The sequence below is a fragment of the Corvus cornix genome, chromosome 2 (assembly GCF_000738735.6).
Source record: "Corvus cornix cornix isolate S_Up_H32 chromosome 2, ASM73873v5, whole genome shotgun sequence".
Classification (NCBI taxonomy): domain Eukaryota; kingdom Metazoa; phylum Chordata; class Aves; order Passeriformes; family Corvidae; genus Corvus; species Corvus cornix.
The window spans coordinates 67,639,797-67,663,572 of NC_046333.1; the positions used below are offsets into that span (position 1 = coordinate 67,639,797).

General features: G+C 49.1%; 1 protein-coding gene across 2 annotated transcripts; it reads left to right on the forward strand.

The window, feature by feature from the left end:
* The first annotated feature begins 6,255 nt into the window (after nucleotides 1-6,255).
* On the forward strand, nucleotides 6,256-22,945 carry NRN1 (neuritin 1). 2 transcript variants are annotated; one of them, XR_005601484.1, is made up of 6 exons: nucleotides 6,256-6,827; nucleotides 10,745-10,889; nucleotides 13,726-14,437; nucleotides 19,480-19,606; nucleotides 20,801-20,851; nucleotides 21,184-22,945. XR_005601484.1 is itself a non-coding variant. In XM_039549460.1 (3 exons), exons 1-3 carry the CDS (start codon nucleotides 6,773-6,775, stop codon nucleotides 13,955-13,957), a joined length of 432 nt encoding a protein of 143 aa, XP_039405394.1. In that variant the 5' UTR covers nucleotides 6,256-6,772; the 3' UTR covers nucleotides 13,958-14,910. The 2 variants fall into 2 exon arrangements, 1 of the variants encoding a protein (XP_039405394.1); XM_039549460.1 differs by lacking the exons at nucleotides 19,480-19,606; nucleotides 20,801-20,851; nucleotides 21,184-22,945 and having other exon boundaries at nucleotides 13,726-14,910.
* The last annotated feature ends 831 nt before the right edge of the window (nucleotides 22,946-23,776 follow it).

The window sequence follows — 23,776 nt, forward strand, 5'->3', positions numbered from 1 at the left end:
CAGATTCACAGGACTTATCTCTGACCTTTCCCAGTTTCCAATGTCATAAATAGGTTCCTGAAGCTAACAGTAGAGAAGGGGGATGAAGAAGTTGCCTGTTCTCAGTTGCCTGTCTTTGCAAATCAGACTGCAGATGCATGTACAGACCCATCCTGTGTTTCCTTGTCACAGAGCCCTTTTCACCTCTGTACACATTCTTCCTCCCAGATTTCATCCTTCCCAGGAAAGTGAGATCTCGCTTGAAGTTCTCGCAGTGCCTGTGTGAGTGGCTGAACATCTGTCCTAGCAATGTTCTCATCAGCCCACAATTAATTAACACATTGGTTTCCTGCTCCCTAAAGCCCCAAGTTCCCCTGCAATTTTGGTTTTCGTGACTAAGGACTGATGAAGAAAAATGTTGAAGCAGTATCTTCCTATGATAGCTGGAAATCTGATAAGGTTGGTTCTTTAAATACATATTTATGGTTTTTTTCTAGAACAAATCATATTGACTGTTACAAAGAAAACTCAGAGTGGTATTTCAGTGATTGAAGTCCTGCTGTAACTGAAGGTTAATAGCTGCTGTGGCAGTAGATACTCTATAAATCAATGGCAGAAACACGTGAATCAGAATATCACCCCACTGAGGTACATCCCATTTCACTGTGGTCAATAGAAGTTGTGCTGCCAACATCCATGGAAGCAGGAAATGTTCACGTGTCAGCAAATTTTAATACTAGTTATTGATACATATTGAGGATATAGGTTTTATGCACCCAGTTTTTGTTCTGACAATGCCACTGTTTACTTGGGAATTGAAGTTTGGTTCTGAACCAAGATCCAGAATTTGGTTATTGGCATTTGCAACCAGAGAAGCTGAAATTATCTTAATGCCATGGGAGTGCATTCAAAGTTATTATCAGGCTCTCAGGATGATAAGTATCTGGGCCAAGGTGGCTATTAAGGATGTCAGAGAATGAACAACAGCTCTGGCATGATGCATACAGCTCATCACAAACCTTCCGATTCCTTATGTGGTGTGGATTTCACCATAATGAAGCAGTCACTGGAACAACCTCCAAAAGGGTGCGGTGGACTCCCCAGCATTGGAGGTTTCCAAGACACTACCTGACAGGATGCTAGATAGTCTCATCTAGATTCCCTTTTCCATCTAAAGTTGTAGCAGATGATCTCTGGAGGTCCCTTCCAACCCAAGTTGTCCTATGGTTCTGTAGGTATGACCATAGGTATGTCCTATGGTCCTATGTGTTCTATGGCAATAGTAATTCTGCATGGCAGGAAATCCACCAATACAGGCCTTCACACAGCCATTATCCAAGTCTATATACTTCCCTCCAGCCTATAATGAAAAGTTCATTACACTGTCCATCAGAATGTAAAAAAACCCCAAAGATTGGCTTTAGGCTTCTTGAAGGAAAATTTCAGTGGTAAAGATGCCAAGGGCTGATACTGCTTTTCTTCTGAGACTGCTTTACTGAAACCACCCCACTCTTTTGAAACATCCACAGGCATCTTAAGCAAATCATGTGTTGCAAACATAATTGTAGTGGGTGTGAACTCCATCTGGCTAGAGAAGCACAGGCTCGCATGCCTCCCCTCAGCTCGCCTGGGCTCAGCAGCAGAGCCAGTGCCACGATCCAACATAAAGGGGTCACGCTCATAAGCAGCATTTTGAGTGCATGCACAGGCACCCTCCTAAAAATATATCCCAGAGGAGTGCGGTTAAATGCAAACACTGCTCTTTCTGCAATAGATAGATCTTTCCTTACTGGATTGGCTGGCACAAGCTGATCATGGTCAAGTGATGCCTTGGATTTTGAAGACTGCTTTTTAAAAGGAAGAAGGTACTGAAGAATGAACATAGAGACCGAGCTTTTCAAATGAATGTAGAGGAGTCTGGCATTCTGGTATTCCCCTTTAAAAATCACAGAAGCTGGGCCTGAAGTTTCCATTATTCTAATCACTTTCTAAGTTTATATCAGATCATTATTTTAATGTTTCAAATAAGTTACAAATACCTTATCCAGCATTTTTCATTTTTTTAAGATTTGGTATCAAGCAATAATGTCCCTCTTACATCCACTCAGACATATACCTTTTTCTTTCCCAATTTTGTGTTTGAAACCAGAGCAACAGTTTACATTTCAGAAATATATTTTCACAAGCATGAAATGACAATGATTTTCATGGTGAATGATAACTGCCATTTTAATTCTAATTTCTAGAGAGATGTGGGACAAATTCTGGTGCATACCTTTAATTTTTTATGCTTAGCTAAAGTCAGACACATCCAGCCAGTAATGAAGCCAGGTATCCAGTGAACAAGACCATCCCAAAAAAACCCTTCAGAAGTCTGGTTGTTAGTGAAAGGTATTCCTTTAATCCTACCTGTCACATTTTCAGTGTGCTCTCATCATTTTTCTGCTTAAATATAATCTTGGAAGATCATACTTCGAACAGCTATTCATTTATCAGCTAGATTTCATATTTGCATTTACTTTTCTGGCTGGTCATCTTCCTCTAGGAAAGATAGCAGCTGAGGGCTGGGAGCCACAGCACGAACAAGGACAGCCACCTCTGCAGGACTGTAAAGCTGTCACTCAGTCCATCCCTCCTTCTCAGGAGACCTGCGAGACAGGAGGGTGTGGAGGCACAAGCCACTGGCTCCTGTTTCCATCAGCTTCTCCAGGGCCAGGTCTTTCTGGCTGACGGTGAGGGAGAGAAAAAGCGAGCGGTCACCTCCTGGTAGAGGCGGTGTTACTGCAGGATGAGCTAACAGCGAATACATTGCTCAACACCCATGGGAGGGACTTCTTAAATATCACCGTGATCACCGGACCCTCCCCTTCAACCTGAGACGATGCTTAGAATAAATCACTCTCTGACTGACAGCACCAAAGATTTAGTTTTTATCCCTATTACTAGCCTGAAAACATGAAATAAAAAGCCCATGGTGTGAGATGTTTGAAGAGATATTTTGCATTTTAAAAAAAGGATGAAGGGAAAAAGAATTTGTGGGGATACATACAGCTTTGCTGGGGAAAGCATCTCTCTGTTACCTTGAGCTGGCTGCCTCTTTCGAGTTTCAGCCATGACAGCCAGCAAGCCAAAAACTAAACGAGAAAACACGTCCTCTAAATGCGGTGGGTCCCCTTGTGGTAGATGATTTCGATGGAGCTAAGCTGGAATTAAATCAGCTGCCCTGCACACTGCTCTGTGCCCGGCAGCAACAGCCCAGGGCTGCCCACCCAAATATCCCCGCAGCCCCATGGGCACACGCAGCAGCCCACTCTGTGCCCGTCGCTATCTCTGGCAGAGCTATATCTGGCCAGCAGTCGTGGGCTCTGTCCGTCTGCCTCCGCCACGGCAGCAAGCACACACCACCACGGGATGACACAAGAGCCAACCCTAACAAGTGGAGCATGAGGCTGCTGCTGCCAGGATGGAGAGCTTTTTCTTAAAAAACAAGGGCAAAATCGTGCTGATGAGCAAATTGTCCTAACAGGAACTGAGCAGGGCAGCGTCAGACGTTCCTCTCCTTAATCACAGACTGATGTCTCTTAGAGACGGCTGATATTCAAGCACCTTCTAAAACATGACACCTCCTAATATCATGTTGGGAAAAAAAGAAAGGAAAAAAAGGACAGTTTGATAAACGACTGTCCCCACTTCATCCTGCTCCCCGGCTCCAATAGAGCTGAGAGTGCTGCTATTTGAGATGGGCAGAAACCGCTGGCTTTTGTTCAGAATCTATAGTGCAGTGGGCCCCTTCCTGGGGCAGGGAAGGTGGCAAGGCTGGAGCCAGGCTTGAATTTCAGACGGATCTGGACTGCCCCAAAAGTCAAGAACATTTAGAGGAATTTGGCCAGACCCTTTTCTCCTCTGTAATTGATGCCTCTAGCTGTGAGATCTCTTTGTTGTTGCTTGGCCAGAAATCCCCTAGAAATGCCTGTCCTTATGAGATTTGTGGCCAGATTGCCAGAGGCTACAGTCATTTCGGCAGAGATGGACATATCAAAAGCCAGATATTAAACTCTTCCTGATTGTGCATTGGAAACTGCCCCAAAGTTCATTCCAAAGCAGATTTGCAGAGTGTTGTGTTATGTTCAACCCAAGCCTCTTGGAGCCAGCCCAACCTTTAACCTGAAGCTGTAGCTTGTCTGCCCTCAGAAAAAAGGAGCAGACAAAACCATAGCAGATATGTATATGAATCAATAAGAAATAATAAACCAGTAAACCAATACGGTTATCAGCAGGGCAGAGAAGTGAAATGAAGAATTCCTCTTGCTGCAGTCTCCGCGATCTGGTGCTCCTGCAAAGGTACCTCATCCTTCTTAACAGCAAACACAGCCACAAATGGCCAAGCTGCCAAGAACTGCTAAGTCCAGTGTTTATACCCATGCACCTCAACCCACAGTCCTTTCATCCTCTTCCTATTTTATGCTGATAATGCACCAACTGTGAGATATAAAAGATCTTTTGGGCTATCCAACCTACCCCTCCTGGGAAAAGGACAGGACTTCACATTTTGATAACTGCTTGCATCTCTCCTATGCGTTACAAAATCACTCATCACCACAGCAGCAAAGAGCTGGGTAAAAGTGTTTTGCCTTAGTTTCACCTTAAACTCAAAACTTTTGCTGCTTTGAAGGAGAATTTTGTGCACAGTGCAAAGCTTAGTCTTAACCTCCTTGCCACTGCCAGTGTCTTCAGGAGTGTGTAAAAGACAACCCTACTCTGGGCTGCAGCTTTATGGTGGAGTGAATGGAAGGGCAAGCTGCCAGGGGACACGGCCCCACGGCCTGTGCCTCACACTTCATTCACTACTGTGTGCCCACGTGCTGAGCTGGTTCTGAGAGCTGGCTGAAAATGAACCTTTTTTTTTTTTTTAATTCCTCAGATTAGTTTTCAGCCAGCTCTGTCCTCTAGTTCTTCTCTCTGTCCATAGTGGAAATTTATAAATAGGAAGAAAAGGTGGAACAAAAAGAAATAATGGGAAGGCACAGAAGTGGCAAGCCAGCATTTTTCATCTGCAGGGCCCAGCTGATAGCTGGCGTAGTTACCCAAAATTACCCTTGCCTTTGAGCTGGAGAAACAGAGGTTGGGGGTTCATGATGGCTTTGAGGGGATGCACATGCAGGCTGCCACTGCACACATTAAGTAGACCTAAAGAGGCAGTGACATTCACCAGCTCTATTTTGTGAATGGAACTCTCAGCAAGGAAGCTTTCCCTCTTGCCCTCCAGTTTCTTTACTCCTAGTTGCATGGTCATTTAACCCCTTGCAATCCCTCTCCTTGCCAGGTGGGCTTCAGGAATTTGCAGCCCATGGGAGTCACGAGTACCCAGCCTGGCAGCTGCTGTCTGTCTGTCATTCAGGTCTGAGTATTGACACAAGTGGTTTGTAAAAGAGAGGGACCGGTAGCTGCTCCAGGACTCTGCAATACAGCCAGCACAGTAGGACTGCAGACTGGGTGGAAATGGGAGGAGTGGAAGCCAACAGGCATTTTCACTCCGACCAGCCCCCCTTTGGCTCCTGGAGATGCTACAGATGAGTGGTGAAGGTCAGAGCAGAGCTGGGGGGTAAACTTTGCAGTGAAAGAGCCACGGGAGAAGGCTGTAGGGGTTTTGTCTGATTACTTAGCACTGGGAGAAGCGCACGCTGGCACCTTGAGGTCCCTATCGTGCTGCTGGAGGGCATGGCCTTGAGGACGGGACTGGGAGGGTGCCTGGATGACGGAGTACCACAGAAGCCTTATCCCCGGTAGGGCTCATCGGAGCCTCGGACGGCCCCTTGCCCTCCACCCAGCCCCATCACACCTGATGGGTGTCCCAGAGGATGGGGTGCGATGGCTGGGTGCCATGGTCCCAAGCCGCAGGGCAGCCCCACCGCGACTCCCAGGGCTGTCCCCACGCGTGACCCTTTCGCCACGCCACCTCTGCGGTGTCACCGCGGGCTGCTGCCGCCGGGATTGAGCATCGGCAGAAAGGCCGGGAGAGACCAGCCCCCCTCCTTCCCCGCTCCCCCCAAACCGTCAGCCCGAGGGTGAACGTCATGGTGGGGGAGGGGCGGGCAGGGGAGGGCCCCCGCAACCGATCCCTGTCCCCCTGCCACCCTGCGCATGCGCGGGGGCCCGGGCCGGCCAGCCCCGACGGGGCGGCCCCGGGGGCGGGGGGGTTTCTGCCGTGCTATCCCCACCCCTGGGGGGCGGCTCCTCCGTGTGCGTGTCTGTGTGTGTGTGCCGTGTGTGTCTGTGTCTGTGGTGTCCCCTCCCGCCCCCGCAGCGCTCCCGCCCCGGGGGGACTGGTCCCGGCTGGCCGCCCCCATCGCCACCACACGGGGCAGGAGGAACGCGGGGAGCGGGGGGGAGTTTCTCGGCGATTTATGGGGCGGCGGGACACGGGGAGAGCGGGTAATTCAGCCTCTGATGCCTATAAATGGCGCTTCTCTTCCAAGGTGCACATTATATAAAAAAAAAATAAGGGGGGAAAAAACCCGGTCGGTGTCATCCCCCCACGTCAGGGCCGGTGGTGGGCGTGAGGCTGTACTTCCTCCGCCCCCTCCTAATGGAGCGAACCATTCCCAGCCAGCCTTCCTCGCCCTCTCCCGCTGCCTCCCTCTTCCTCTCCTTCTCCTCTTGTCTCCCCCCCTTGTCTGCAAAGTCCTCCGCTGCTCGGAACTTGTTGGCAATGTCTATTTTTCAGCTTTCCCCCACGTTCTCCAAAGTAACTATTTAAAGATCTGCAGCCGCAAATGGTTTTACTAAATGTAGGATGGGACTTAAGTTGAACGGCAGTTATATTTCTCTGATCCTTGCTGTACAGATAGGTAAGTGGACTGCCAAATTCCGTGTCAAGTTGTGCGCACCCCAGCCCGGCTGGTGCATGCAGGAGCGGAACGTCGGGATAACCTGCGCGGGGGGCCGCGGTGCGGGGCGGCGGCGGCGGGACCCTGCTCCCCGCGTTTCCCTTCGCGGTGGCAGCTTCGCGCTCCGGCACGCTGTCAGAGGCAGGGGAGTCCGCAGGAAAGGGAACCGGTTTCTGATTTCCCGTAAACCACTTTTGTTTTTTGTTTTCCTAAAGCGGTGCATGCTCACTCATACTTCGCTTTTTATTTCCCCCGCGCCTCTTCTTCCTTTTTTTCCCTCCTTTTCTCTCGGTCCCCACGAACGGTTGCGTTTGTAGTTGGTTTTCGGATATCCCCTGCATTCCCTTCCATGTACAATTTGGTGACTCCAGTGCTAAGAAATTCTCCCCCTCTCCCCGAGGGACAGAGAAATAAGAACCGGCGCAAAATGGCTTGCGAGAGATCCAGCTAGAAAGTTTTTTTGCAGAAAATCAAGGGGAGAAGTGAAGGGCTCCCTTTGGGAACTAGAAGGTTTTCCCATTTACAGAGCATCATAAAACCAAAGAAAACCCATCACTAAATTAAAATAAATATTCCACTCGAATGTGACGATTAAACAAATAAAAATTGCATTTAAAAATCGTGGAGTCCCACCGCCCAATCGTTAATTTTGTGCTTGGAGAAGACCTGTCAAAAATCGAGCAGGTCCAAAAATTTCTATATGTGCTGTTACCTAAAATAGATCAGGTTTCCTTTCATGCCGGTGTGTGTTTTGTGTGCTCGTTGCTGGTGTTTTTTAATATTTTGGGGTTTTCGCTGGTTGCTTTTGTTGGTTTGTTCTCGGGTTCATTTTATACATTTCTTTGCTGAAATTTTTTTTAGTTACGGACATTAAACAATCTCCAAGTTAATGACCACTTTGGTCCTATACAGGCAAATTTTAAAGATTATCTACTGGATAGGTAGATTCCCGAGCATGATCCAAAATTGGATTTTAAAGAAAGGGGGATTAAAGCACGTCTTTTATTATCTAGACTATCAGGTGTGAAGACCCCTTTGAAAATATTTGGCTGCAAAAGAATCCTGATACACTTAAAAAAAAAAAATAAATAAAGCTCGGCATTGCTATTTAGAGATCCTTTTGCTCGGTCACACTCCTCTCCAGAAAACCTCTGCAGCATTTTGTGGGTACCAAAGAAAGGAGAGGAGGAAAAAAGGAAAAAAAAAAAAAAAAAAAAGGAGGGGACAAGGGACAATTAGAAAGGGAGGCAAAATGTCTTGAACATTTCCTCTTCTAAAAAGGGGGAAAAAAAATATTGCAACGAAACGTTGACCTCTGGGAAATGTGTTTAAATGATGCAAACCCCTACATTCGCATTACCATTCCTTTTTAAATAGGGCTGAACTCTTCAGATGGCCAGTTTTTGTACTGTCAGAGAAAGAAGGGAGAAGGCTTTATTTGGATGATATCCTTAATTTCAATCTCTCAGTCCTTGCAATTTTTGTTTGTGTGTTCGTTCATTCGTTTGGAGGAGGAGCAGGATTTTCTTTCTTTTGTGTTTATTTGGTTCAGCCGAGGAAGGATTTTATTGAAATTTCAAAAGGCAGCTAGAGTCTCTGGGAAATGCCGTTCCCGGGCTGGCGTGAGCATGAGCAGTCATTTGGAAAGTTACCCCCAAATACTGCTGCACACCGCGGGGATGGTGGCGGTGCGGTGGCTTTGCGGTGCCCTGGAAGGGGACGGCTTTGAAGCTCGTGGAGGGCTTTTCTCCTCTCTGATCCTCCTTCGGTATTTCGGGTAATCTTCCCCCCACCTCCTCCACACCTCCCCACCCCCGGAATCAGCTTCTGGTTATCGGTGTGGGGTTTGCAAAGGGTCGTTGGCTTTGTCCCGTCCCCGCTAAAGGCTCGTGTGAAATGGGTGCTCGGCTCGTTCCCAAAATGTCTAGTGCACGGGGACTTAAAAAAAAAAAAAATAAGGGGGGGGGGAGGGGGGGATTTTATTTATTTATTTAGGCGTAGGAGATTGGAGCTGTCCGAAATCCTTGACATTTTGGGAGGTGACCGATGAGGGGTGTGGGGTGGGCTAAGTCTCCCATGAAGGGACAGAAGGGATAGAGCAGTCGCAGGACTGGGAGGACGGGGAATGGGTATCGGGAGGGGGCCCGGCCCGTCACGGAGGGCTGCTGCGGTCCTGCTGCATTGCACATTGCTGCACACTCTTATCTTTGAATGGGGGGTGTGGGGTGTGGAAGGTCGTGGCAACAGCAAGGCGCAAGCGACCTAGTTAATGAGAAATCCCGTTGTCTTTGAACCAGGCAGGAACCTTGTCTATCCGCTTTTGGCTTTTCCCCCATCTTTTTTTTTTTTTTCTTTTTTTTTTTTCTTTTCTTTTTTTTTTTTTAATTTTTTGGCGGGGTTTAGGGCAGCTTTGGACCGGGGATACCCTGTGCGGAGGCAGCGGCGCGGACAGACAGGACCAGGCTGTCCCTCGGGGGCGAGGGATGCTCGGCTCGCCACTGGTCCCAAACGTGACCCCCTCCCACACCCCAGCCCCGGCCTGCGGTTAGGGCTCCTCTTCGAACTCCGGATTTCAGCACAGCCCGACACTTTTTTGCAGAAATTCGTGGCAACTCCCCCTCCGTTAAAGCTGCTGGAGCGGGATGGCGCGGGTTTTATAGGACATGGTTTTACCCTCGGGATGGTCTTCGGTTCTTCTCTGTTTGTTTGCCTGGCTTTTTTTTCCTATCGTAGCCAATGTCTGGAGCCTGCTGGGGGTTTGATGCGATGGCTGGCGCTGGTGTGTGTGTGTGTGTGTGTGTGTGTGTGTGTGTAGAGGGGAGTGGCCACCAAGTCATGTTAGCGATGAATCAAACGGCAAGAGGAGGATTTGGGTTGAAACAGTGTCTTTTGGAGTCAGCCATTTAGCTTGTAACCGGTACCTGGCAAGGAAACACATACACACCGTCACAGCCATTCCCTGGGGACACGGCGCGGGAGGGGACCCCCACCCAACGCCCGACGGTGTGGGAGGCAAGCGGCTCCTCCTCAAGGGAGGGGAAGCCCCTTCCCGCCCCCGCTGGCCGCAGCGACGTCCCCAGGCCTAGGGACACCACGGCGTCCCCATCTCCCGTCACGGGCAGACAGCGGCTGGGAGTCAGCCCTCGCCGTGCCCGGGTACCCCCGCCCGCCGGGCGGCTGCGAGCATGTGCGGGATGCTGTGCGGCGGCACAGGCCCTGCCGCGGGTCCCGCGTCCCGTCCCGTCCCGTGCCCTCTCGGGGCAGCAGGAGGAGCCCCGCAACTCATTTTCTTCAGCCGTTTGCCCCGCTCCCCCAAACCCGCTGCCCCGGCATCCCTCGGGATGGCTCTAGTAAAGGGCGCTCGGTTCAGTACAACAGGAACCTACACAAGAGCAACCGCCTGCAAACTGCTTGCACGGTGTTTGCCCAGCGACCTGGGCGATAGGGAGCGTGTGCGTGTGCGTGCGCCTGCGTTTGTGCGGAGAAATGCTCCTACTGCTTCGAGGCGGAATTTTCCAACAAAGGATCAAGCCCGGGGAGAAGCAGGCAGCGCATCTTCACCTCCCCTCTTCCTCTCCCCGCAAAGAAATAGAAGAGGGAAAAACGGGAAAAAAAAAAAATCAACGCCACTAGTCCACAGGCACCGAACCCTCCGGTACTAAAAAAGCAAAGGGCGAAAAGCCCCTGGCTCACCTCCTCGAGTGGCCGACGGCGAGCCTGGCTCGGTCCCACCGCTCCTCTCCTGCCCCAGGTCGCGCCTTTAGCAAGGGCTGGGGGCGGGCCGGGGGGAGGAGGAGGGGAGAGGCGAGTCGGGGGCGGCGGGGCGGAGGGCCGGGGCGAGGGGGCGGCGGTGCTGACCTGTGCCCCTGCCCCCCCAGCGTACCTGGTGCAGGCGGTGAGAGCGGCGGGGCGGTGCGATGCGGTCTTTAGGGGCTTCTCGGACTGTTTGCTGCGGCTGGGCGATAACATGGCCAACTACCCGCAGGACCTGGACGACAAGAGAAATCTCCAAACGATCTGCGCGTAGGTCTTTCCTCTCTCCTTCGGGGCCGCGGGGGGACAATGGGACCAGGGCTGGGTAAGGGGGGGCGAGGCTGGATGGTGGCGGGAAGGAGGGAAGGAACAGAAGTAGCGCGAGGATACACTTTGGGGTTGGATTCTCCGCTCCAGGGTCCCTCCAAGCTCACTGCCACGGGGACAGGCCGGGCTTGGGGAACAGTGAAGTCTGGAGGGAATTTTTACAATGTCTTTTAATTTTTTTTTTTGCCTCCGTGAATCTGAGGTGTTTTTTCTGCTGGTTTGTTTTGGTTTGGTTTTTGTTTTGCTTTTTCTTTCTTTCCCTTCCCTACTTAGCTCCTCTTTCGTATTCTTTCCCTTCCCCCGCTCTGCACTGGGATGCTGTCATTAGCTGCACGGGTGTCGTTATCCCTTTCCTTATTGCTGCCTTCGGGACACACTCAGCGACAGGCTCCGGGCTTCCCCCGAGCGCCGCAGGCAGAGGCCGGTGGAAGGCTGCCCACCCGGGCCGGGGACAGCCGGCGCTGGGGAGGCGGCTTCCCGCAAAACAAAACGTAATTAAAAAGGAAAGAGCCCAGTCATGATATTAATCGCCCAGCGGCAGAGAGGCGGCCGTCCCAGCGCCAGCTCTCCTCTGCCTCCTCCACGGCCCCGGGAAAGCCCATTTGCCCCTAGTTTCACCCCGCTCCTGCCGCAGAGGGGACAAGAAGGAAAGGGCAACGATAAAGGGGAATAATAATAATAATAGTAATAATATTAATAGTAATAATAATAATAGTAACAACTACAATAACAGAAACAAAAATATTAGAGGGAGAAAAAGAACTCGCCTTGCAAAATCGTGTCCCGGACAGGGTGGAAGATACGGTCATTTTCGATATGTCGGGGAGGAAAAAAATATCCGCCACAAAACAACAAAACAAAAAACCCCAAAGTCAAACCACAAAAAAAAAAAAAAAAAAGCGGCTGCAGCACAGGATATTCTCCTTGTTTTTCGGCGCAAACTCCCCCCAATAAAAACAAACAAACAAACAAACAAAAAAATCATATTTAGAAATGAGATAATGTCTTTAGACATAAGCGAGTTTGGAATCGTTCTGGTTTTTTTTATTTTGCTCTGCAAAATTCAGAAAACAAAAGACATTAAATGGGATGGTGAGAAGGAGAGGAAAGGAGAGGAAAGGAGAGGAAAGGAGAGGAAAGGAGAGTGAGGGGGGGAGGAAAGGAAAGGAAGGGAAAGGAAAGGAAAGGAAAGGAAAGGAAAGGAAAGGAAAGGAAAGGAAAGGAAAGGAAAGGAAAGGAAAGGAAAGGAAAGGAAAGGAAAGGAAAGGAAAGGAAAGGAAAGGAAAGGAAAGGAAAGGAAAGGAAAGGAAAGGAAAGGAAAGGAAAGGAAAGGAAAGGAAAGGAAAGGAAAGGAAAGGAAAGGAAAGGAAAGGAAAGGAAAGGAAAAAGGAAGAGAAAGGAAAAAGGAAGAGAAAGGAAGAGAAAGGAAAAGAGAGAAGAGACTCTGTAACACTCCCCTCTTCCTACCTAGACATTTCTGAGTCAAACACCTAATAAGGCTGGCACCTCGCTGTAAATACTGGGCTGCAGTTTACTTTGTGTCCTGCAAGAGAAATAAGTACCCAGGGGCAGCAGCGTCCTGATATGATGTCTTTTGCCCTCGAGTGCCAGACCAGATGTGATCCTGATCTGTAAAAAGTAACTCTTTTCCAAGACCCTTTTCCTGACCACCTCCCACCGTCCGATTGCTTTTGCCCTGTGCCGGGATGTGTATTGAAAGAAGACGGTGAAAGATTTAATTTTCCTTTGGGAGATGCAATTACAGCAGAAATACTGCAGGAGAGGCACACTCTCAGACTCTGGCTTCTCAGTATCTCATTATTTATTACAAATGTAGCAAACATTGGGAGTCTACAACCATCTTAGAGTGCTCATAAATTAGAAGCTGTAGGACTACTTCGAAAAAAAAAAACCAGGGAAAGAAAGAAAATCAAGACCCAGTTTTGCAGACGTCTGCCTTGAGGCGTGGGGGAAATAGAAGGCAGAGGGCAGATTCGGGGTGATTTTCGATAACACAGACACGGAGAGGAAAGATCCTCCTGTATCCTCCCTATGTGGTCCATGGGACGACGGGTCCTGCCCCGGCGACAAACGCTGGTCCCATCCCCGTGAAGAAAGAAATTGAAAGAAAAAGGGAAAATTTGTGCAAATAGCTGGAAATTATCCTAGGAAGGAGAATCCCTTCGCTGCCTATAGACCCCTGGCCACGGATCAGGGGTTCCTCCCGCCGCCCTGCTGCGGGTCGCTGAGAGGCGCCCAGACAGGAAAGATGCTCTTTCCTTCTTCTCCTACTCTTCCTGCTTCTCCTACTTTTGCTCCTTGCCATTTTACTGCAGTAAGGGCCCTTTCCTGCCCCGAGGAATCCCCCCCCTAGGGTTTCAATGCGCCGCACCCGAACGGCGCCTTTCCCACCCCCGTCTGCCCTCTCCCACCGGTGACGAGAAACCCTCGGGACGCCCGTGGGCTCCTAGGCTGGCTTCTGACAGCCGAGGGGTGCTTGTCCCCCACCCCGTCAGGCAAAGACCCCTCCGCCACAGACCCAGCAAAGCAATTTTTGCAGTACCCCGCCCGGGCTGGTGCCGAAGGCGGGGTTGGGGATGGGGGGGACCCCCGAAACCACAGCCAGCGGCTCCTCCCCGCTGGCCCAGCCTCCCTTTTAGGCATGCCCGGCTCGGCTCCGCCAGCGGGAGGAGGGGGCGGCGGGCCCCAGGGGCGGGCCCCCTCCCCGGGAAGGTGGACGCGTGCCTGTTTTGACGCCGGCTGCTCTCCCCTCCTGCAGGTACTGGGATGATTTCCACGCCTGCACCCTCACAGCGCTCACCGATTGCCAGGAAGGAGCGACAGACCTCTGGGAGAAATTGAGACGGGAATCCAAAAACCTCGATTTCCAAGGCAGCTTATTTGAACTGTGCGGAGGCGGCAGCGGCGCGGCACCGTCCCTCCTCCCGCCGGCCTTGCCCCTGCTCCTGGCGGCTCTGTGGGCCGCCCTAGTGACCTGGCTGCCTTTCTAGGGGGGCGAGCACACTCACACCCACACCCTCTCCATGTGCTGGATCTATAGAGGAAGTGTCCATCCGTTGCTTTGGGGACGTTGTGCTTTTCTGTGGTTGATGATGATGATGATGGTGGTGGTGGTGGCTGATGATGGTGAAACATCCATGTAGGACTGTGGAAGCGTTCTCCCCTTTTTTTTTTTTTTCTTTTTTTGTGTTTTATTTGCCAAATCTTACCAAACAGGCAGCGGCGCGCAGCCCAAATCGGACCTCAGCTTTACTATCGCTTCGAATCAAAAATAGAAAAAAATATAAAGAAACAAACTCGAGCCCTCGTTGTGCAAACGCAATCTCAGGAACGGCTCTGGGCCACCTACTGCTAAGGCTGTAACCGGCCGGGTACCTCCCGGCGAGCCACGGGCTCCGCTAAAAATGTGGCAGTGTGCGAGGCGAGAACAAAAACCGCAGACAGGAAAAGGCACTGGCGAGAAATCCAAGGTAGATGTCCACGTGTGAAGCATATGGTGAATAATTCACAATCTCTCATCTTTCCTCCACAGTCGCTTGTTTTTTTGGTCATTCCACTAAAAAAAAAATTAAAAAATAAATAAAAAAGAGCATTTTTCCTCAAGGGGAAAAGAGAGCGAGAGAGGGAGAGAAAGAGAGGGAAACGAACAGCTAAGGAAGGAAGGAGCAAGAGAAAGAAAGACGTATCTAAATGACCGGAGAAATGAAGGAATGCTGCTAACATCTCTGAGAGTTTACCTTTACTTGCTGTTCGAAGGCATCTTTCCGAATTCACTGCCTTTAATTTTTTCCTCCTCTTTGTTTTAGATGTTACACATACCAGTGAAATACCTGAATATCCAACCGTAGAGATCACAAAAAGGGGGCTTAAATGTAAACCTAAAGGAAAAAAAAAAACAAAAAACCAACGACAACAGCAAAATGATTTTGAAAAAAAAAAAAAAGCCTTGATTTTAAAAGAGAAGAAAAATGTAATTTAAACAAAAGTTTATTATAAAGTCAATTCAGCAAAAAATAACAAAAAAAGATTTGTTACAAAGTATAGACAGAAGTATAAAATAAAAATTATTGTTTGAAATGAGGGTGTCGTCCTTTTTATAAAATATACCTAGAGTATCTTGGAAAGGACAGGGCTTTTAAGGCAAGGAAGTCTAAATCTTGAACCCATCCCTTGACGTACACGGCAATTTCAGTTCAAACAAGGACAGGGTGGCTGAATCGCTAAGTCGAAGCCTTTCTTTCTCTCTCTTTTTTTTTTTCCTTCTTCTTTCTTTTCCTCCTTAAAAATATGCTGTAAAACCTCCCACCCTCCTCCTCCTCCTCCCGAAGCCGCGAACCGCAGCACCCCCGTTTCCCGGCCGCCCGGGACTGGCGCAGGGAGCCCCGCGCAGCGGCGGGGGCGGGCGGCGCGGCTCTCCCGCGGGCGCGGAGCGGGGCCGAGCCCCGGCGGAGGGAAGGCAGCAACCACCATTAAGGAGGAGGCTGCGGAGCCGGAGCCGGGGCGCAGAGGAGCCCTTTCATAATTAATAAGGCAGCTCAGCCGAAGGAGCAAGGGGAAGGGGGGACGGGGTATTGATTTCGCAGCAGAAGCTGCTCTAACCTCGGCTATTTATAGACGCCTGATGCCTTTATAAAGAAATACACATCAAAGAGTAAACACGTCCTTTTTACTTATAAGACCAGAGCCCAGCTGGCGATCGGGGATGGGTGGGTGATGGGGAGGTAGGGACCACGAATTGGTGCGAGGTGATTTATTCCGCTGGGGAGCCGTTGCCTGTGCAGTAGCTCTCCTTTGCCAATGTGTAGGGTGGCAGGGTCTCTCTTTCGCCCCCTCTCCCTGCTCCCTCCCTTCCCAAAGTCCGCAATGTAATGTGTAAGCAATAGCAAATGTAACAGTTCATAAATCAAACAGTGGGTCGCAAGCCAATCTGCATTTCCCAAACGGATTGAATCCCAGCAACGAATGTGCTCAGGAACTGGAGCCAGGCGCCTTTACCACTGGAAGCAATGTTGATTTTTTAATGATAAAATACATTATGCTTGTGTTGGGGGGGCTTTGCAGAGCTCAGCCTCGCTTCGGCAGACACAGGTCTGCTTGAATTTCGTTTTACTTTGGCCTCCCTCTAGACTCAATCCCCACCACCGCCACCAGAAAAAAAAAAAAAAAAAAAAAAAAAGAAAACCCTGGAGAGCAGAGCTTTGTTTAAATGGTTTGGGTTATTTTCCCTCCCCACAGAGGATCTAGACCTAAATTGATTTTTCTGTGCACATCTCTGTATTCATGAGGTCAGGCGCTGCTGTTATGGTTTCCTGTAGCACGAAATGCCAGATGCCGAGGACAGAGGGGAGAAAGAGACCTTGCTTTGGTGCGAGGGGCTCCGCAGCCTGCTGTTTGCGCCGGCTGTGCCCCGGGGACCCCCGCTGGCGGCCGGCAACGCGCCCCGCTCCGCCCCGGGGTGCCCGGGCTCCGGTCCCGCCCGCTGCCGGCATCCCCCGGCTCCGCGTCGGGCGTGCTCCCGCCGCCGCCCCCGCCTTCCTGGCTGCTGGACGGAGGAAGATGGAAGGGAGCCTACCACCTTTCCCTCACCCCACAGAAGAAAGCTGAAACGCCCTAATAAGGGGTGATTTCCAGCTCATTAGCGGACTCGAGTTATCTCCGTGTGAAGTTCAATTACTAATGAATAATCTCTCCGTAATTAGCACATCCCCCAATTAACCCTCCGTTGAGGAGAATAATAAACGGTGGCAAACCAGTGAAAAACAGCCGAGCTGGTGGGGAGGGTGCCCGGTGGTCGTTCCCGGGCCCCTTTCCTCCCCCCTGTCTCCCCCTGGACTCTCCTGTTTGGGGCTCCCAATTGTCGGGCACTCATCCCCGGGTCACAAACCGGCCACCGGGCCTGCCGAGCTAGCCGGGATGCACTAACCTGCATTGCACCCCGGGATTTCCTGCACAGGCGGCAGGGACGGCAACAAACCCCGGTCCCGCCGGCTCAGCTCCCCCTGGACAAAATGGCAAGCGAGGCTCTCCCCGCCGGCAGCTCCGTGGTTTTTTCAGGGGACACGAGCAATCAACAAACTCCCCCTTCCCTTCCGCCCGTTCATTTTATAAGAGCCCTTCAGTGCGCAAGGCATTGGTTGTTCCCTTTTCTGCCCCTTTAAGGGGTCGTTTCTGAAGCCTGAGTGCAATGGTGGATTTTATGTATTTATTTTTTTCGACCACAGAGACGGAGGGTTGCTCTGCCTTGCCTTGTTGTGAGGCCAAGGAAACATGAGCCCTCCGCCAAGTCCCAGAAAGGCACTGAGTGTACTGGACTTGCCTCCTGCCGCCTTGCACCTGTAGGGTTTGTAAAGGCTGCGGGAAAGGTTGGGGTGTCTCTTGCCAGGCTGGTCCAACTGCCCCAGGCAGCGGCTGCTGTGGCAAGAGCTGGAAGAGGTTCAAGCCTCTAACATCCCTTCTTAACTCCTGGGCAAACGTGAGCTGGTGAACTGGAGAGGGGAAAAACGCAACAGAAAAGCGTTTAAACCTTGACAGTGACCACAGTAAAATTATCCCCTGCCTAAAAGAAAATGCACACACATGCACGCATGGTGGGGGAAGAAAATAAGCATGAATGCAGACCAACTGGGAAAAAAAACAGAGCTGAAACAAAAGACACGCCGGTGCATTTCTAGCTGGCTAGATAATCAGGAAGGGTTGCAGCCATTGCGGCTCTGCCTGCCCTAATTCCTATCCCCAGCTCCGACTGAGCAACCGCAGCCCCGCAGTCCCCGGAGGGCCGCAGAGCGCTGGCTCCTTCCCCGGCAGCGCTGGATGCACCCGTGCTTGGCAGGCGGCTGCTCTCCTGCGGCCTCGCTCCCCCTTTTAGCAGCCTGGCCGAGCCCTGCAGGGAGGGCTGTGCCTTGCCCCTGCTCGGGCTGCCCTCTGAGACGGCGAGACCCTGCCAGCAGTGGGCTGAGGTGGTGGCGGTCAATTATTTTGCTCTAAGGGAAAAAAAAAAAAAAAAAGACCTTTTCCCATCTGTTCAAAGGCTGTAACAAGGAGATGGAGTGGGCCTGCACTGGGAGCAAAAGCTTGAGCCAGGACACACAAAATTGAGGAAAAAACTATCTGAGCAGTAGTGAGGGCAGACTGGTTGGTGCTTATGGAGGGAGCAGGGCGGCATGGTATGAAAGTAAGGTGCAATATCCATTTCTCACAGGACTTTCTGGTGGCTATGCCCACTTCTCAGAGGATGCAGCCAGATGCTGCTGGTCCTCGGCTCATTTGCACAGTCGAGGGATGAATGGATTGGTGACTCTTCCAGCCCTCTTCCTCTCCAGGGTCCTTTTAAAATCTGTGCAGTTGCTGTCCTGCCCAGTGAAACCCAGTAAGTTCTGTGAAGGGCTGACAACCTAAGGAGAGAGAGAACAGTTCAGCCTTTCTATTCATCAGGACTGATTCATTAATGGTTAGTGCCATTAGGTGCACTACAGTAGTGCCTGAGGGCCCCAATTAAAGGAAAAGTGAGCTTGTTAAATCCAGAAAGCCAGATTCTCCCTTTGATACTCCTGCCTGATGCAGAGGTGGTGCCTCCAGGGTGGGCAGCAGGAACAGCCCTGGCTTTCTATGTGAGCAGCCTCTGTGCCTTCCCCCCTCCCTCCTCCAGCTTTTCCCTCTCCCTTGCCTTAGTTGCAGATCCTGCTTACAGGGTGCTGCAGAACAAGGCTGTTGCAGGAGTTGGCTGGCAGGACTTGCAGGAGGAGGTGGCAAATCAGCTTATTTTTCTGAGCCACTTCATTCTTCATCACAAGTGGGTTTGGGTGGGCTTTTTTTGGTTTAGGTTTTGGGTTTTTTTGGGCAGGGTTGAGAGCAGGCAAAGTGGTGGGGATTGCAGAGGAGTCTGTTATGAAATCAGATGCGATTTTAGATGTCTGAAAGAGTTTCTTTAGGCTAAAGGCAGCTGAAGATCAATTGCACTGTTGGCAAATGGGCTTCCAGCTGGCTGGTGCCTCTCTTGAGGGACAGTTTCAACCCAGGGCCCATTGCCATGATAGTACAGGAAGGGGCTTTCCTTTGCTTTGGGCTAAGGATCTTCTGCTGCCCAGTTCCACCAGTGAGAAGAGAAGCTGGAGATGATGTGGGAGAGTGACAACAGCACTGTTATTGGTGAGTTATTGGCTGTTCCTTTCCCCTCAAATCCCCATGATGGGTCTGTGCTAGAAGATTTTACTCAAAGCCCCATACTCCTGAACTATGGGTTCGCTAACAAATGGGCAGACTGCGCTGGCACAGGCTTTGCCTTTCAGGAGGTACTGAAGAAATAGGTCTAAATGGATCAAATTCTCAGAAACCCAGCCTATGGCTTGTGACTTAGCTTTTTAGGCTTTATTGTTTGTTTTATTTTGTTTCTTTGTTTGCTTATCTCCAAAGCTGATATGAAGAAAAGATGGAAACAGCCTCCTGAAGGTCAAGGTGAGGCTGACCAACACCTGAGTGCTGGCATTCACCAGCAGTAATAAATCCCTGCTCATAGGTGCTGGAAGTCTCTTCAGCCAGAGAAACAACATTGCTGCAGGGGACAAACAACTAGTCCTGACCTTCTTTACACAGCCATTCTCTGGGAAAAAGTATCCCCTGAAGTCAATGTGCGTTCTGCCCAGGTAAGGATTTTGAGTGCTCGGTTTTACCTCAGACAGGAATGTTGTCCCAATATGAACTCCAGGTTCATGCCACTGAAATACAAAGAGCTTTGTGTGTGCATCGTGGATTGCACCTCCAGATTTCTTGCCAATGATACCAATTTATTAAGGACTGTGGAGAACGTACTAAATCTCTCAAGCATCAAAGATCAAATCTAGATCAAACCTGCAGGGTACTTTTATTTTTTACCAGGAAGCAGCCTCAAGAGTGGATGGGCAGTACATCCTTCAATACCACTTTAATACCACCAATTTCTTTAACACTTTGGAAACTACTGGATATTCAAACTGTTCCTCCCCAAGGCAGCAAACAAAACCCTCAAAACCTCAGTCAACCAAAGTAAAAAACCAAGTAACCAACCAAAAAACCATTAGTAACTATAGCAAAGAAACAGTCACTGATACTGATAGGAGTCATTTTAATCAGATTTATCCCACCTTAAACCTATTTTGCTGCAGACACTGTCAGTAAGCTTCTTTCAGATGTACATGGTCTAATTCTGCCAAATGCACCCTTCCAAGAGTCAAACCATGTGTCTAGTATCGTCTCTCTTTGTCACAACTGCTAACAGAAGTACTTCTGACAATAGCAGTACCTTAAGTACAAGAAGTTTTGCAGTAAATTGTCAGTTTGATATTTGTGCTTCTTTTAATGTGTTTTATTTTGACTGGGTAGTGTAGGAGGTCTTATCCATTCCTGTGCTCCCCTGAGGCACTTTTAATTTTCCAGTCCTCTGGCACAAGCTGCCTTTTGCAAAGGAATGATTCCTGTAAAGCCACTGCCTCATTTTGTTTCCCATATTCTAAGAAATCCTTAAATTATGCTGTCAGATGAAAAATCCAGAACATATTTTGTTAGCATGGAACATTGGTCACATTAGTTTCGCAACGCCTCATTGAAGGATCCAATACGTCAGAAAATTGTCCTAAGCTTTGCTTTCTATTGAGGCTTAATAGGTGCCCTTGTCCCTTTTACTAGACCCATGATGCAAGACTTGTTTTTGTTCTGTTGCCAAGACATTTCACTTGATCTCCTTCACCCTTACTCCTAGTGTCCATTAAATGGGAGTAGCACTTTGAGACCTTTGAGATTTGTGAAAAATGCCACGAGGAGATAGGCTTTATTAATTAGAAAAATCTTATTTTATCTTTTAGCTTTCATCAGAAGAAAACCGCCCAGATTGAAATGACAACAACAAATAATAGGTAAAGGATGCTCCCCTGTTGCTTCACAGATCTGTTACGTGACAGAGAACATTCATCCCTGGGAGCAGGAGAGTTGTGTTTCATGTCCCTCTCCAAAGAAGCCTCATCTTAAAGAAGGCTGTAGCAGCCCAGCCTCATGCAGATGCTGCGCTGCAGGCATTTCAGGCTATGAATTTCAGCCCGTGCCCTTGGCTAGACTGTCGAGGGCAGGTTGCCATCCCTGTCCTTGCAGAGATCTCAGTTCATTTTCAGCCATGTCGCTCACTGCTCACAAGCCCCATTTTGCTGTGCATCAAGAGTTCATTTAATTACCTTCCCTCCATTTTCTTTAGGTGTTGGTGATTTGCACTCTCTCCACCTCCATCAGATATCTGGCACATCAATACTTAGAAGGCTTAGGAGAAGAAGAAAACATCAAAAACAAGAAGAAAACACAAAAAGTTGCACAACTCTCCAGTCTTCATTTTAGTGTCAGCTGTGGTTAGTTTGTTGTTTTTCTTTTTTTCTGTAAGATGAGTGATTTCCACTTCTTTTTGAATCCTACCTGTGCAAATACCTTGTTTTTCTCCCTAGCAAGTGTTAACAAGGAACTGCAAGGGTTTTGTCCAGGCTCAGTAGTCAGGCAGTCCTGGGGTGGCTGAATTCTAGGAAAAACCACAGCAGGAACAAACAAGAGCCAGCCTACGCACCAGGCACAGCTTTTGCTGGTCTTCAGCTTATGTTCCAGCTCACACTCGTGGTAAATGAATCGCAGTTAGCAACAAATGCAAGGAGCGCAGACCCTGGACGCTTCATCATGGAGCTGCCCTTAGAAATGATGGTCCATTATGAGGCAGCTTCACCCTCCTCAGTGGAGCTGTGCCAGCTCACAGCAATTCAGGACTTGCTCTGCTCACTGAAGTCCGTGCTCTGAAGTTTCCAATCTCATCCTTTTTGTGAACCAGATCATGCAAATGGGGGCACCGGAGTCACAGGGAAGTCGAGTTCCACACAAGTACTGGCATGAGAAGGAGCAGCAATTAGCTCTAAATTCACTCTACCAGCCTGTCATTTCTGAGCTCTCCCCTGCTGCTCTGCAACTGGAAGCCTTGTGCTCTAGAAGAAGGGGAGAAGAACATTTTGCTCATGCTCATATTAATCAAGTCATCTTGTGAGCTGCTGAATCTGTGAAATTGTATCTCCCATGGAGTTCAGTGGTAATGACTGTCTTCAATGTGGACTCTCTGGTGTCTAATAATACAGTTATATTTCTGCAGTGGATGCACTCCCGGCATTTTTTCTCCTCCTCCTGCCTACTTCCACAACACTTGTAGGCAGCTCAAACCTTTGAGACTTCTATCCCCTGTCAAGTTTGATCAAACTCAGTTCACAGGCTCAAAAAATTATTTAGGAGGGACCGACTGGCACTTGCACAGACAGTGTGATCTCATAAGCTTCCTTTCCTTGGGAAACTAGGCTACCAACCTAGCAACAGGGCGAAAAAAAAGCCATCCTGCTAGCAAAAAGGACCTAAACACCAGGAGGAAAGAGGAGAGGTGGGAGAGGAAAGTGAAGCCGTTTTGAAGGGAAAAAAATCGCTGCCTTGTGGCTGCAGAGCTCTCACACACTTAAAGGGCCAGCCTTGGAGAGACATGCTGGAGAAAATATTCTCCAGGAGATGGAAAGTTCTCTCATGAAAATTGGTAAGGGAGAGAAATGACCTGGATTCATCTCACCACCTGGCATGCTAAATGGATATCTATATGGTAAGGATCGTCTCCAGTGACACCTGTTTTTCTCTGTGGACTAGAGGAAGACACAGACACAATTAGCATGCAACCTGTATGCCTGCAGTATCTAAAGCGAGGTGTGTCCTATCCCAAAGGGAATGATCTTCTTCCCGCTCTCCCCTTCAGACCAAAGTTTTCCATGGTGCTGCTGCAGGGTTTGTTACTTCATGTACTACATTTGTACTTTAGAAAAGCTGCTGTGTGTCTTAATAGCTGCAGATGTATGCATGGTTTTACTGGGCATTTATTATCACTTATCCTCTTTGCACTGAAACCTTTCCTGTCCTTGTATCTTATGGAATAAAATTCTTTAAGTGAGCTTTAATGATTCTATGATTCTACTTCTTTATAAATTAGGGAGCTGTCTTCCCACTTTTATTTGCTATCACACAGTGTCTGAGGCTGTCAAAAGTATTATAGTGCATACTCATATAAATTGATATTTAATTTCAGTAATTATAATGTCACTAATTGTGTTTTTGCACCTGATGCAATTACTCACATTCATCTATTGAATTCTGCTTTGTTCTTTCTAGATTTAGGCGTTCCCCTGCTCTTTAATCTTCTCTGCCTATGGTAGATCATATACACAATGAAACTCAGAAAAAAAGGCTCAGAGCTTCCCATCAATTTCTGTGTGCCAAATGAATGGGATAGTTTGGAACTCTGTGTGTAGCTGGAGTGCAGGATATGCTCAAAATCCCACTGACTATTTTCATGTAATTTTTATGAGGCTTAGAGGGAATCATGTTATCCAAATATTGCACAGTGCAATTGTTTGTACCGGCCTACTCCTAAAGGTTTTCTAATTTTTAGAGGGCTTCTTTGCTTGTAGCCTTTCACTTAAAATTACTACAGGGCTGCTGTGGCAGCCCCTTTCACCTGGCTTCACAGCCCTCTTTTCCTCACAGCCTTGCAGGGGTGCATTTTTTATGCCATATTCCCTGGGAAAAAGCTTCCTATATCTCAGCCATCCTCCTGTGCTCCTCTCCTCTACCTTCTCATCACGTTGCTGTCAAGTTATAATTCATATCATTCAGCACTGAAGTTCCCAAACTCTCTCCACTTGGTGCCTTCTAGACTGATGAGTACATATTAGAACAAATATTACATATAAAGAGTGTATAGTAGTAATTTTAATATAAATAATACCTAA